Source organism: Bombina bombina, chromosome 5 (genome assembly GCF_027579735.1).
Source record: "Bombina bombina isolate aBomBom1 chromosome 5, aBomBom1.pri, whole genome shotgun sequence".
In the NCBI taxonomy this organism is placed as follows: domain Eukaryota; kingdom Metazoa; phylum Chordata; class Amphibia; order Anura; family Bombinatoridae; genus Bombina; species Bombina bombina.
This window is the reverse complement of record NC_069503.1, coordinates 1,028,122,136-1,028,136,129: the sequence shown is the minus strand read 5'-3', so window position 1 is coordinate 1,028,136,129 and position 13,994 is coordinate 1,028,122,136. Positions and strand designations below refer to the sequence as shown.

The following is a 13,994-nucleotide window of genomic DNA, read 5'->3' as shown; positions in this document are numbered from 1 at the left end:
AGGCTATTTTTGGGAGAAAGGTTTTGCAAGCCGTGGTGCCTTCCATTTAGGTGACCTGATTTGCTCCCTCCCTTCATCCGTGTCCTAAAGCTTTGGTATTGGTTCCCACAAGTAAGGATGACGCCGTGGACCGGACACACCTATGTTGGAGAAAACAGAATTTATGTTTACCTGATAAATTGCTTTCTCCAACGGTGTGTCCGGTCCACGGCCCGCCCTGGTTTTTTTAATCAGGTCTGATAATTTATTTTCTTTAACTACAGTCACCACGGTAACATATGGTTTCTCCTATGCAAATATTCCTCCTTAACGTCGGTCGAATGACTGGGGTAGGCGGAGCCTAGGAGGGATCATGTGACCAGCTTTGCTGGGCTCTTTGCCATTTCCTGTTGGGGAAGAGAATATCCCACAAGTAAGGATGACGCCGTGGACCGGACACACCGTTGGAGAAAGCAATTTATCAGGTAAACATAAATTCTGTTATTATACAGAGGTACTCTAGGCCAACAGGTGCGATTAAAAATAAAACAATAGTCCTGTTAAGGACAAACAAACGCAAAACAAAGTTTTAGTCACATTTATTGTTATAATTAATACAAAAATATTTGTTTATTTTGTGGATAGAAAATGTACATTTCTTGTTCTTTATAAGAAGTAGTGTGAAGTTTAACACACAGGGGCCTATTTATATAGCAGATCATGTCCACTGCACATCGATAAATGCAGACAGCATACACTCTCGGCATTTATCATTGCAACCAACAGTTCTTGTAAACTGCTGGTGCAATACCACACCCTGCAGATTGTGTCAATCAACGCAATCGTATTCGATCGGGTTGATTTCTGACGATTTCTGTCCGCCGCCTTGGAGCAGGCGGACAGGTTATGGAGCCAGCGGTTTCCGGCGAGCATTCCGGCGGGGTATCAAGCTCCGTATGGAGTTTGATAAATAATTCCCCACAGGTTCATTTAACCGCCCTCACTAAACATTGCTGAATTCTGTACCCAAAGCTTCCTTCAACTTAGAATTCAATCAGTGTTTGTTTATGACACACACAATATTGATGTACATTTTTGCATTACATCTGTATTGTCATTTACTTTGAGCCACCCCATATGTTTTGGTGCAACATTAGTGCGTTTACTGAATAAATTATAAAATGAAAGGAACAGATTTTTCACCTAACTGTAATACTTTTATTTCACAGTATTTTGTTTATGTTGCGATTTGATCATTTCATTTTAATCTTATAGGATATGTCCAAGCATCAAAGCAAGATAAGAAGTTTTTCAGTTGTGCACCAAATTTCTCTTATGCAGCTCTTTGTGAATGTGTGCGCAGAATATTCATCTATCGGCAGCCGTCTCCCATGTCTACTGTACTGTATAATAGGAAAGAAGGAAGACGAGTCGGGCAGGTTGCTAAGCAGCAGGTAGCAAGCCTAGAAACTAGCGATACCATCCTAGGATTTCAGGCCACCAATGAAAGATTATTTGTGCTAACAGCCAAGAATTTGTTTGTAATAAAAGTAAACAATATAGACTAATTACAAATCAATTTCTTTAGGTAACATTCCTGAAATTATACTTTTATCGCTTTTGATATAAAATATGCATATCACATCATGTTTCATTTTACCAAAACAATTGTGTATTCAAAATCTACATGTAACCTAAAAAAATCAAAATAAATAAAAATTTATATCGTAATAATTGTGTTTTTTGTGTAATTAAAAAACTAAAATAATATATATACTCTGTGTTTTTATATATATATATATATATATATATATATATTCCTTGGACCTTAATGATAAACTTTTACCTAAATTTAAGCTAAAAATTGCAATAATTTAAATCTATTTTCTTCTTAAACGTGAAGAGTCCACAGCTGCATTCATTACTTTTGGGAATTCAGAACCTGGCCACCAGGAGGAGGCAGACACCCCAGCCAAAGGCCTCAAATACCTCCACAACTTCCCTCAGTCATTCTTTGCCTTTCGTCACAGGAGGTTGGCAGAGAAGTGTCAAAAGTTCGAGATAGTCTCTTATGGAGGGTAGTACTCTTCGAAATGGGACTGGAGTTTTAAGTAATCCTTTCAGTTTCTCAGTGAGAGCATGGATGAAGGTTAGAGTCCGGAGATGCAAGGAGAGTCTTTCTGCGAAACCATCCCGACTCATATTAACAGCTCCTTGGCAATCAGCGTTGACGAGTTTTGCTGCCTGCCTTTATTCACTCAAGTCCATGTCAGAAGGGAGGCTACTATCTGTCACACTTGAAGCGCCGAGTTCCTGTTCCACATTGCAGATTCTGGTAAGATCGTTTAATTTTATTTCAATATGTGAATGTAATGTTAACGAAAGAAGGTAGGGTCCCAGTGGGACTCCTTTTATCTTAAAAATTGAATCATGGGTTAATATCTCCTGAGGGGGGTTATTGAACAGGGGGAGACTTTAATCATGTTTGTTATATGGTTCTACCTGCTAATGTGTAGCAATACTTAGGCTCATAGCTTTTACGGAACATAACAGCCTTATCTTAATGGCGCAATCTCTTGAGTTTGCATGCCCTTTTTGTGACTGGCACGGTGCACCTCATGACGGGTGCGGTTACATTGTTTCTCACTTCCGTATGCTGACTGTGTGGAGACTGAGAGAGTTTGCTCGTGGGTTGTCTGGTTCACAGGAGGTGGTGAGTGCCCCAGCCATTGGGGGTGTAAAAAGCGTGCCAGTTAATGTTTGTCATTTTTATAATCCCAAGATTATAGAGGATTCTGATATGTTAGACACGGGTGTCTCCAATACGGAGAATGCGTCTTGTGATGAATATGAAATGGCCCGGGTTATCCATGCCCATCAGTTTACCGATTACCGTTCTAGAATACTCTCTTCTCCCGAATCAGGGACCTTAGAGTGCATTGAGCCTTCCGCCTCCGGGTTTTCCATGTCCCGTGAGGCGCGTGCCCCAGACCCTTTCTCGGCTATGCAAGCAGGTGTCCCTATGGCCTTTACTCCTTCTCCAGAAGGTGGCTTGTTTCTTCCAGAGGTTACAGCATGGTTCTGTATGGTCATTTCTATGGTGCAGGCGCATTTATATCTCCCAAGTGAAATATTTTTAAGATACTATCCATGTTCTGTTAACGGGCCCGTCTGGCATGGGATCGCCTGATTCAGTTAGGCCTCCTGGGGAAGCGTTGGCCTCTAAGGCTTCAGAGGCCCCAACCTTGGGGCCGGGGTCTTTCATTAATCCGGCGAGGGACGATTTTGCCTTCCGTTATATGCTGGCACATCTTTGTGTCCTTTTAAGACATGTTTTGGCGATGTAAGAGGATTCCAGTCCTAGTGGGCCGAGGGATCCGAGGACATAGATGCTGGATGGCAAGCTGGATTAGACGTTTGTGGATGAAGCTAATCTCCTTAACGTCTCTGTATTTCTTTTTTTTTTTTTATTCTTCAGTTCCAGTTCTGAGCTTGGGTGGATGGGGCCTCTGATCGGCTGGTCCCGTTGGCGTTCCCATTCACCTTGGGCGTTCACCCACGGGTGCTGCCTTCCTTTTATTTTGATCGGGTTAGGATGTGTTTGATTTGTTTTTCTTAAAGCTCAGGTCTGATATACTTCCGTTTTGGGAACGTTCTTCTCTGGAACTATACTTACAATTTTGTGGTCGGGTGGGCACTTCCACGGAAGTTGCGCACTTTAGGATAACAGTTATGTTTTCTAGTTATTTATCAAACCTTAAGGTCGAATTTTCTTGGACCTTGGATTGTTCTGGAGTGTCCTTATACCAGACAGGTACTGGTCGGACGGTTCTGCTGTAACTTGGGTTCATGTCACCCTTGTGGTGCTGATTGAATCCTGTCGGATTCTGAATGTCACTTGGCCTATTGATATGGACTCCGGGCTCGGATCCTTTTTTTGAAGTATGGAGCCTAGTGTGTAGATCCAATGCTTCCGAGCGGAGGGTTGTGAGTTCCGATCTAAGGTTGGCCTTTTCTGGCTATTCACCTGGGATATGGGTCTGGGTTTTTTTGTTTGTTTTTTTCAGACGTCATCATGGTTCTTAAAGGTCCCTGGGGACTCGGAACCGTAGTTTCCATTCCTTTGGAGTTGGGAGATGTGTATGATCTCTGAGGTATAGCTTTCCGAGTGGTGAACTTTTTGCGTCCTTACTTGAGGTCTCTTCTGGATGTGGACTTTTTAGCCTAATAGCATTATTTTGCAGTGGTGGAGTCTCCTTCCTTCCTGTCTTGGGTTGGGTCATCTGGTCTGGAAGTGCGGGCTTTTTCTTCCTTTGATCAGCTTTGCATTTGCTCTTGTAGGTGGAGTGCAGGGGTTACCCTGCCTTCTGTGAGGAGCTGCAAGGCTACCAGTCTTTACCATGTTAAAGAGGTTTTTGGGAAACCGATCTTGCTAGGGTCTCTGGCGACTGTTGTCTCTTCCATATATGATCTACCCTAGGTCTTACCATGGTCTTTCGACGCTCGGGTGATATCTTTGACCTCGTAGCAGATCTAGTCTTCTGGTTTGAGAGTGGAGGCCCTATGTCGGTTAGAGACTGTCGCCCCTTTAGGGGTCAGGTAGTTGACCATTTATCCTCAATGCTCTGTTGGGGCTTAGTGGAGGTTGGTTTCCGTGTAGCTCACTGGGATGGCAAGCAGAAGGTCCGGGTTCACATCCACCTTCGGGTGCTGGTTGTTACCTTTCTAGCGTGTGTAACATGTCGTTAAGCTTGTCTACAAGGTTTTTCCTTGCGATCCAGGAGCACTGGGTGCCGAATTCTTAAACTGGTCAGGAGTTCTTTCAGACTCTTGGGTTTGAGGCTGTTTGCTAGGTCGTTAAGTCTACGGACTTTAGATGGTGTGCTCCTAATCATAGGGGGCAGCTTAGGGTTCTTCAGGAAGCTAGATCTTTTGATCGATTCCGTTTTTCGAGGACTCTGGCCTAGGACCATGTCTCTTCCTGGATCAGGTTTGGACGGTTCGGTTTAACCTTAGGATTTGTGTTCCCACATGTCCCTTTAAAGGGGGCAGGGTTCGGTTTCTCATGGGAGGTTCCTATCTTCCTGAGGCTTAGGTTCTAGGTCTCTCTGACGGGTCCCTACTGGTCTTCTGGCGCATTTGATGATCCTTATAGACTCCAGGTGTCTTTTCAACTGGGCTGGCATTATTGGCCGCGGGGTATCGCCTCTATGGTAGGGTGGTTTCTGTTGCTTTAATTCCCTTTCTCTTTTTTAGTGGGGGATGGGTTCTTGTGTGTTCTCCCTGTTTTGGAGTTACCTCCGTATCTGTGATGACCTGTGGGTCCTTGTTTTTTCTTGGCTTTTAGGGTTTTTTTCCCTTCTAGCGTTCTCAAAATCCTGGAATAGGGAGATGTGGAGTAGTGAATTGTTCCACCGTTCCTGCAGCAGGAGGCTCTGGGGGTTTGAACCCTGGTAATGCTCCTGTTAATTGTTGGATTCTGATATTTAGATGCTGGGGGTCTGAGAACTCTCTTCCCTTGGGAAGTGTTCTTCTTTATGGAAGACAGCAGTGTAAGGGGTCTCGAACCTGAGCACGAAGTCTGTCCTGACTCACGGTAGCATGCGGTTTTTGGTAGCGGTTAGAGTTCTGCTCTGGGTTTTGCTCCTCATAGATCAATCCTTTTTCTTCCAGAGGTCTGGGACTCTTGTCTTCGGTCTTTGACTAGCCTTTGGGCTGGGACCATTACCCTGGATGGAAGGTCTGGGATCGGTTACTCTATGCAGTGTTGACCATTTTCTTTCTTGAGTCTGTCCTCCCCTACGGTGGGAGGACTTTTGATGTCCTCCTCTTTTCTAATGGCGTCTGTTGCTGGGAGGGGATGCTCCTTGGAGCCCGATATTCTGGTCAGGAGCTTTTGTCGATATTTTCGGCGATATTCTGGTCAGGAGCTGTTGTCGATATTTTCGGCGCTATGGTTTGAGTTCCACGATGGCTTGGGTCAGCCTTCCAACCTAGAAGCTGGTCATTTCGAGTCCTTGTTTCAGGTGGCTTGGTGTTCTCTTGGAGAGCTCTTTGTTAGCTGCTGGGATAGTTATCCTGTCTCTGCTGTCTATGCTTGCCTAGCCTGCAGGTTTCGACTTAACTACGACAGGTGCAACAGGTAACTCGTGGTTTTCTGGAGCACCTTATGTGGTATGGGGCTGTGTCAGGGATATGAGGGTGGCCCTTGGGTCCTCTTTGGGACGTTTTTCCCTGAGTATGGACTTTCTTTTCAGGTCCTTGTTTTTCTAGGGAGTTTGTCTCCCTGGGCGATAATATCGTGACAACCTTGGGTTGTTCTAAGTTTTTTTTGAGCCTGTGTGGGGCATGGTCCTTTGTATCTCTTCTGGGGATCTATTCTCCCTCTTGGGGGCAGATAGAGGTCCTTGACCTTTAGGCTGGGGGTACTCTTCATGGGAGTCGAGAGCCGCAGGCTGGCTCCTCGGAGGCTGTTTGTGCTCAGCAGATTCTGGGTCTGTGTGGTCTCTTGCTCGGCTTTGCTGGTTGTGTAACTGATGTGCAGTTACCTGGGCTTTGGTTTTTTACCCGTGTTTATTTTTTTATAGGGTGTCGGGTAATTTCAGGCTGTGGTGCCTTTCAAAGGGGGCGCCTTTTTGTACCCACCCTTTGTTTGCATTCAGTGTCCTCTAGCTTGGGTATTGTTTTCCCAAAAGTAATGAATGATGCTGTGGACTCTTCCCATTTAAGAAGAAAAACATAAATTATGCTTACCTGATAATTATCTTTTCTTCTGACGGGAATAGTCCACAGCTCCCGCCCACATTTTGTCTATGAGACGGCAGTAATTTTTTTGTTCTTCTGGCAACTTTTTCACCCAGATATTTCTCTACTCTTCTCTACTGTTCCTCGACAGAATGACTAGGGGATAAGGGAAGTGGGGGAGGTATTTGAAGCCTTTGGCTGGGGTGTCTTTGCCTCCTCCTGATGGCCAGGTTCTCAATTCCCAAAAGTATATGAGTGCAGCTCTGGACTCTTCCCGTCAGAAGAAAAGAAAATTATCAGGTAAGCATAATTTGTTTTTTTGGCTTTAAAAAATATTTTTCAAAATTAAACTGCTTTTTTATTATCAAAGAAAATCTTTATTTTTAACATGGCACTTTCATGCCTTCAAATCAGTGAAATGAATTAATGCTTCACTTGGAACAAGCTTTTACCAAAGTACACACTGAGAATCAAAAGGTTGACAATTTTGTCTGCAGAAACATTTATAGGTTACGAATTTCCAACTCCTGCTATGCATTAAAAGCTGCTTGTAATGTTTTAATGTGTGCTTGATTCTCTTATTCATGTCCAAAACTTGAGACTTTAGCAGTTATGCTTTCATATTCACAACATTTTGATATTTAACAGCAGGAGCAATTTCATCCTAAGAATTTATTTTTTATTTATAAGCTATAGAACATGCCTGAATATAATAACATTTTACTACTGAGCTACTGTTTATTTTAGGCATTAAGAACACAGTTGTTTTCCTCTCTTGTAGTGAAATAGTATTAAAATACCTTAAGCATATATTTACTAGTGACTTTTAGAATAGTTGGAAATCCCTTCCCGGAAACCTTCAAGGCACCATTTAAAGGGACATAAAAACCCAAAAATGTTCTTTTGTGCCCGCATTTAACATTGCACAAGTGGCTGCATCTGCAATGCCGCCCCCTGTTCACGATAGGCCAATGACGTACAAGCTGGGACTGTCAATCACCCTGGGCTCTTAGTTGGTGTACAGGTTAGGAAGCATCGGTCTGATGACGAACCTGCACCGAAGGCGCTCCAAGGCTGCATACGGAGTTACATTAGAAAAAAACATATGATAAGGAAAGAAATATACACATTTCTAACTTTCTGCATCGTATACGCAACTTATCAGGCATATTTCATTGTGGCATTCATGGAACACTTTACCTGGCACATTTTATTGACACTTTTCCTCGCACTATACCTGTGACACACTTTGCGCTTATGCAGCTTTGGAGCACCTTCGGTTGCAGGCTTGCATGAGACTGCTGCTTCCTAACCTATACACCAGCTATGAGCTCGTGGTTTGCAATCCTCCAGACTGCGAGCAGGGGGCGGAGGATTGTGAAACAAGGCCGTACAGCTTAATCAATACTGCTAGGGTCCAATCCCCCCTTATTGCCCTCAAGGCTTCTTTTGATGGTCATGTCATGCAGCCTACCAATATGCAAGTACATTTACTCTCAGTGGCAGATGTCCCTGTGGAACGACAGAAATAACTTTTTAAATAGTTAAGATTTTCCGCAAACCGTAGAGAAGATACAATGGTCACTATGAATGCCAGCCTTTTTTTCAATCTCACACATTATAGGAAACCTACAAAACACAGCACAAGGCACATGCTCCATTTAGCATTCTTGTTACTCATCAGCCTTTTGTGATTTAACAATAAAATATTCTTTACCATATTTAGTCAATGGTATAGTAATAAAAAACATTAACCTATAGGAGTTACTCAAAACACAAATTTAATAAAATACATTTCAACAGTACCTCAGTAGGCAGACACAACTTAAGATACATTTCCATATATTCTGATAGTTCTTATGGCACCCAGGAGCAGCACCGTATAAGTTAATATTTATCAATGCAATGTTTCCCAATATATTTAATCCGTTCTGTTTTTTCCCAAGAGATTTTATCTCTGATAACATTGGCTTAGACATAATTTATTTATTGAAAACATGGAAAAAAAAACATGAAGAAAACAAATTCCCTTTTTTACAAAGAAATATAGGCCTAGATTTGGAGTTTTGTCGGTAACGACCCGAAAAACTAATGCCACCATTAAAATAACTCTGGTATCGAGAGTCCACATAAAGGCTGCGTTAGGCTCCAAAAAAGGAGCGTAGAGCATTTTTAACGCAGCTTCAACTCTCTATACCAGAGTTGCTTACGGACGCGGCCAGCCTCAAAAACGTGCTCGTGCACGATTCTCCCATAGGAAACAATGGGGCTGTTTGAGCTGAAAAAAAACCTAACACCTGCAAAAAAGCCGCGTTCAGCTCCTAACGCAGCCCCATTGTTTGCTATGCGGTAACCCTTCCTACGTCTGCACTTAACACTCTAACATGTACCCCGAGTCTAAACACCCCTAACCTTACACTTATTAACCCCTAATCTGCCGGCCCCGCTATCGCTGACCCCTGCATATTATTTTTAACCCCTAATCTGCCGCTCCGTAAACCGCCGCTACTTACATTATCCCTATGTACCCCTAATCTGGTTCCCTAACATCGCCGACCCCTATATTATATTTATTAACCCCTAATCTGCCCCCCACAACGTCGCCTCCACCTACCTACAATAATTAACCCCTAATCTGCCGACCGGACCTGAGCGCTACTATAATAAAGTTAACCCCTAATCCGCCTCACTAACCCTATATTAAATAGTATTAACCCCTAATCTGCCCTCCCTAACATCGCCGACACCTAACTTCAATTATTAACCCCTAATCTGCCGACCGGAGCTCACCGCTATTCTAATAAATGGATTAACTGCTAAAGCTAAATCTAACCCTAACACTAACACCCCCCTAAGTTAAATATAATTTAAATCTAACGAAATAAATTAACTCTTATTAAATAAATTATTCCTATTTAAAGCTAAATACTTACCTGTAAAATAAATCCTAATATAGCTACAATATAAATTATAATTATATTGTAGCTATTTTAGGATTAACCCCTTAATGACCACAGCACTTTTCCATTTTCTGACCGTTTGGGACCAAGGCTATTTTTACATTTCTGCAGTGTTTGTGTTTAGCTGTAATTTTCCTCTTACTCATTTACTGTACCCACACATATTATATACCGTTTTTCTCGCCATTAAATGGACTTTCTAAAGATACCATTATTTTCATCATATCTTATAATTTACTATAAAAAAATATAAAATATGAGGAAAAAATGGAAAAAAACACACTTTTTCTAACTTTGACCCCCAAAATCTGTTACACATCTGCAACCACCAAAAAACACTCATGCTAAATAGTTTCCAAATTTTGTCCTGAGTTTAGAAATACCCAATGTTTACATGTTCTTTGCTTTTTTTTGCAAGTTATAGGGCAATAAATACAAGAATCACTTTGCTATTTCCAAACCACTTTTTTTCAAACTTAGCGCTAGTTACATTGGAACACTGATATCTTCCAGGAATCCCTGAATATCCCTTGACATGTATATATTTTTTTTTAGAAGACATCCCAAAGTATTGATCTAGGCCCATTTTGGTATATTTCATGCCACCATTTCACCGCCAAATGCGATCAAATAAAAAAAATTGTTCACTTTTTCACACATTTTGTTACAAACTTTAGGTTTCTCACTGAATTTATTTACAAACAGCTCGTGCAATTATGGCACAAATGGTTGTAAATGCTTCTCTGCAATCCCCTTTTTTCATAAATAGCAGACATATATGGATTTGGTGTTGCTTTTTGGTAATTAGAAGGCCGCTAAATGCCACTGCGAACCACACGTGTATTATGCCCAGCAATGAAGGGGTTAATTAGGGAGCATGTAGGGAGCTTGTAGGGTTAATTTTAGCTTTATTGTAGTGTAGTAGACAACCCTAAGTATTGATCTAGGCCCATTTTGGTATATTTCATGCCACCATTTCAACGCCAAATGCGATTAAATAAAAAAAAAAGTAAAATTTTTCACAATTTTAGGTTTCTCACTGAAATCATTTACAAACAGCTTGTGCAATTATGGCACAAATGGTTGTAAATGCTTCTCTGGGATCCCCTTTGTTGAGAAATAGCAGACATATATGGCTTTGGCGTTGCTTTTTGGTAATTAGAAGGCCGCTAAATGCCGCTGCGCATCACACGTGTATTATGGCTAGCAGTGAAGGGGTTAATTAGGTAGCATGTAGGGACCTTGCAGGGTTAATTTTAGCTTTAGTGTAGAGATCAGCCTCCCACCTGACACATTACACCCCCTGATCCCTCCCAAACAGCTCTCTTCCCTCCCCCACCCCACAATTGTCCCCGCCATGTTAAGTACTGGCAGAAAGTCTGCCAGTACTAAAAAAAAAAGCTATCCTTGATAAAACATAAATAAAAAAAAATGCATATTTACATATGCTGCTCTGGAGGATCCCCCCTTAGCCCCCAACCTCCCTGATACCCCCCAAACAGCTCTTTACCCATCCCCCTCTAACTTATTAGTAGCCATCTTTGGTACTGGCAGCTGTCTGCCAGTACCCAGTTTATAGTAAAACATTGTTTTATTATTTTTTTAAAATAATTTTCTGTAGTGTAGCTTGCCCCCCCCCCCAAAAGACCAACCCACCACCTCTCCCAGATCTCTTAGATCGATATATATATATATTTGGCAATCACTGCCACTTTTCCCCCATAAATGTTCTGTAGTGTAGCGGTTCCCACCCGCTTCCTACCCCCCCCTGCGCGCGCGCACCCTCGTGCACGCGCGCGCACCCGGCGTTCCCGCCCACGATCCCGCCCCCCGCCACATCATACGGCCCATCGATGGCCGCCCACCCGCCTCCCAGACTGGCTCCCACCCACCAACGAAACCGGCCATCGATGTCCGGTACAGAGAGGGCCACAGAGTGGCTCTCTCTGCATCGGATGGCCAAGGGGGGTTATTGCAGGATGCCTCGATGTTGAGGCATCACTGCAATAACCGGAAAGCAGCTGGAAGCGAGCAGGATCGCTTCCAGCTGCTTTCCAGACCAAGGACGTACGCCACACGTCCTCGGTCATTAAGTGTATTTTTTTAGAGGACGTGTGGCGTACGTCCTTGGTCGTTAAGGGGTTAATATTTATTTTACAGGTAACTTTGTATTTATTTTAACCAGGTACAATAGCTATTAAATAGTTAAGAACTATTTAATAGCTAAAATAGTTAAAATAATTACAAATTTACCTGTAAAATAAATCCTAACCTAAGTTACAATTAAAACTAACACTATACTATCAATAAATGAATTAAATAAAATACCTACAATTACCTACAATTAACCTAACACTACACTATCAATAAATTAATTAAATACAATTCCTACAAATAAATACAAATAAATAAACTTGCTAAAGTACAAAAAATAAAAAAGAACTAAGTTACAAAAAATAAAAAAATATCTACAAACATAAGAAAAATATTACAACAATTTTAAACTAATTACACTTACTCTAAGCCCCCTAATAAAACAACAAAGCCCCCCAAAATAAAAAATGCCCTACCCTATTCTAAATTACTAAAGTTAAAAGCTCTTTTACCTTACCAGCCCTGAACAGGGCCCTTTGCGGGGCATGCCCCAAGAAGTTCAGCTCTTTTGCCTGTAAAAAAAAAACATACAATACCCCCCCCCCAACATTACAACCCACCACCCACATACCCCTAATCTAACCCAAACCCCCCTTAAATAAACCTAACACTAAGCCCCTGAAGATCATCCTACCTTGTCTTCACCTCACCAGGTATCACCGATCCGTCCTGGCTCCAAAATCTTCATCCAACCCAAGCGGGGGTTGGCGATCCATCATCCGGTGCCTGAAGAGGTCCAGAAGAGGCTCCAAAGTCTTCATCCTATCCGGGAAGAAGAGGCGATCCGGACCGGCAACCATCTTGATCCAAGTGGCATCTTCTATCTTCATCCGATGACGACCGGCTCCATCCTGAAGACCTCCACCGCGGACCCATCTTCTTCCGGCGACGTCCAACTGCAGAATGACGGTTCCTTTAAGGGACGTCATCCAAGATGGCGTCCCTCGAATTCCGATTGGCTGATAGGATTCTATCAGCAAATCGGAATTAAGGTAGGAATATTCTGATTGGCTGATGGAATCAGCCAATCAGAATCAAGTTCAATCCGATTGGCTGATCCAATCAGCCAATCAGATTGAGCTCGCATTCTATTGGCTGATCAGAACAGCCAATAGAATGCGAGCTCAATCTGATTGGCTGATTGGATTAGCCAATCGGATTGAACTTGATTCTGATTGGCTGATTCCATCAGCCAATCAGAATATTCCTACCTTAATTCCGATTGGCTGATAGAATCCTATCAGCCAATCGGAATTCGAGGGACGCCATCTTGGATGACGTCCCTTAAAGGAACCGTCATTCTGCAGTTGGACGTCACCGGAAGAAGATGGGTCCGCGGTGGAGGTCTTCAGGATGGAGCCGGTCGTCATCGGATGAAGATAGAAGATGCCGCTTGGATCAAGATGGTTGCCGGTCCGGATCGCCTCTTCTTCCCGGATAGGATGAAGACTTTGGAGCCTCTTCTGGACCTCTTCAGGCACCGGATGATGGATCGCCAACCCCCGCTTGGGTTGGATGAAGATTTTGGAGCCAGGACGGATCGGTGATACCTGGTGAGGTGAAGACAAGGTAGGATGATCTTCAGGGGCTTAGTGTTAGGTTTATTTAAGGGGGCTTTGGGTTAGATTAGGGGTATGTGGGTGGTGGGTTGTAATGTTGGGGGGGGGATTGTATGTTTTTTTTTTTACAGGCAAAAGAGCTGAACTTCTTGGGGCATGCCCCGCAAAGGGCCCTGTTCAGGGCTGGTAAGGTAAAAGAGCTTTTAACTTTAGTAATTTAGAATAGGGTAGGGCATTTTTTATTTTGGGGGGCTTTGTTGTTTTATTAGGGGGCTTAGAGTAGGTGTAATTAGTTTAAAATTGTTGTAATATTTTTCTTATGTTTGTAGATATTTTTTTATTTTTTGTAACTTAGTTCTTTTTTATTTTTTGTACTTTAGCAAGTTTATTTATTTGTATTTATTTGTAGGAATTGTATTTAATTAATGTATTGATAGTGTAGTGTTAGGTTAATTGTAGGTAGTTTATAGTTTATTTAATTAATTTATTGATAGTGTAGTGTTGGGTTAATTGTAGGTAATTGTAGGTATTTTATTTAATTAATTTATTGATAGTATAGTGTTAGTTTTAATTGTAACTTAGGTTAGGATTTATTTTA

The 13,994-nt window shown here is 42.2% G+C and overlaps 1 protein-coding gene across 1 annotated transcript in view; it reads left to right on the top strand.

Moving 5' to 3' along the window:
• NUDCD1 (NudC domain containing 1) overlaps positions 1 to 1,713 on the top strand; it is a 637,137-nt gene extending 635,424 nt beyond the window's left edge. The window contains exon 10 of the mRNA XM_053715288.1: positions 1,255 to 1,713. Coding sequence (XP_053571263.1) covers positions 1,255 to 1,547 — 293 coding nt within the window. The 3' untranslated portion in view covers positions 1,548 to 1,713. The remainder of the gene's footprint in view (positions 1 to 1,254) is intronic.
• The last annotated feature ends 12,281 nt before the right edge of the window (positions 1,714 to 13,994 follow it).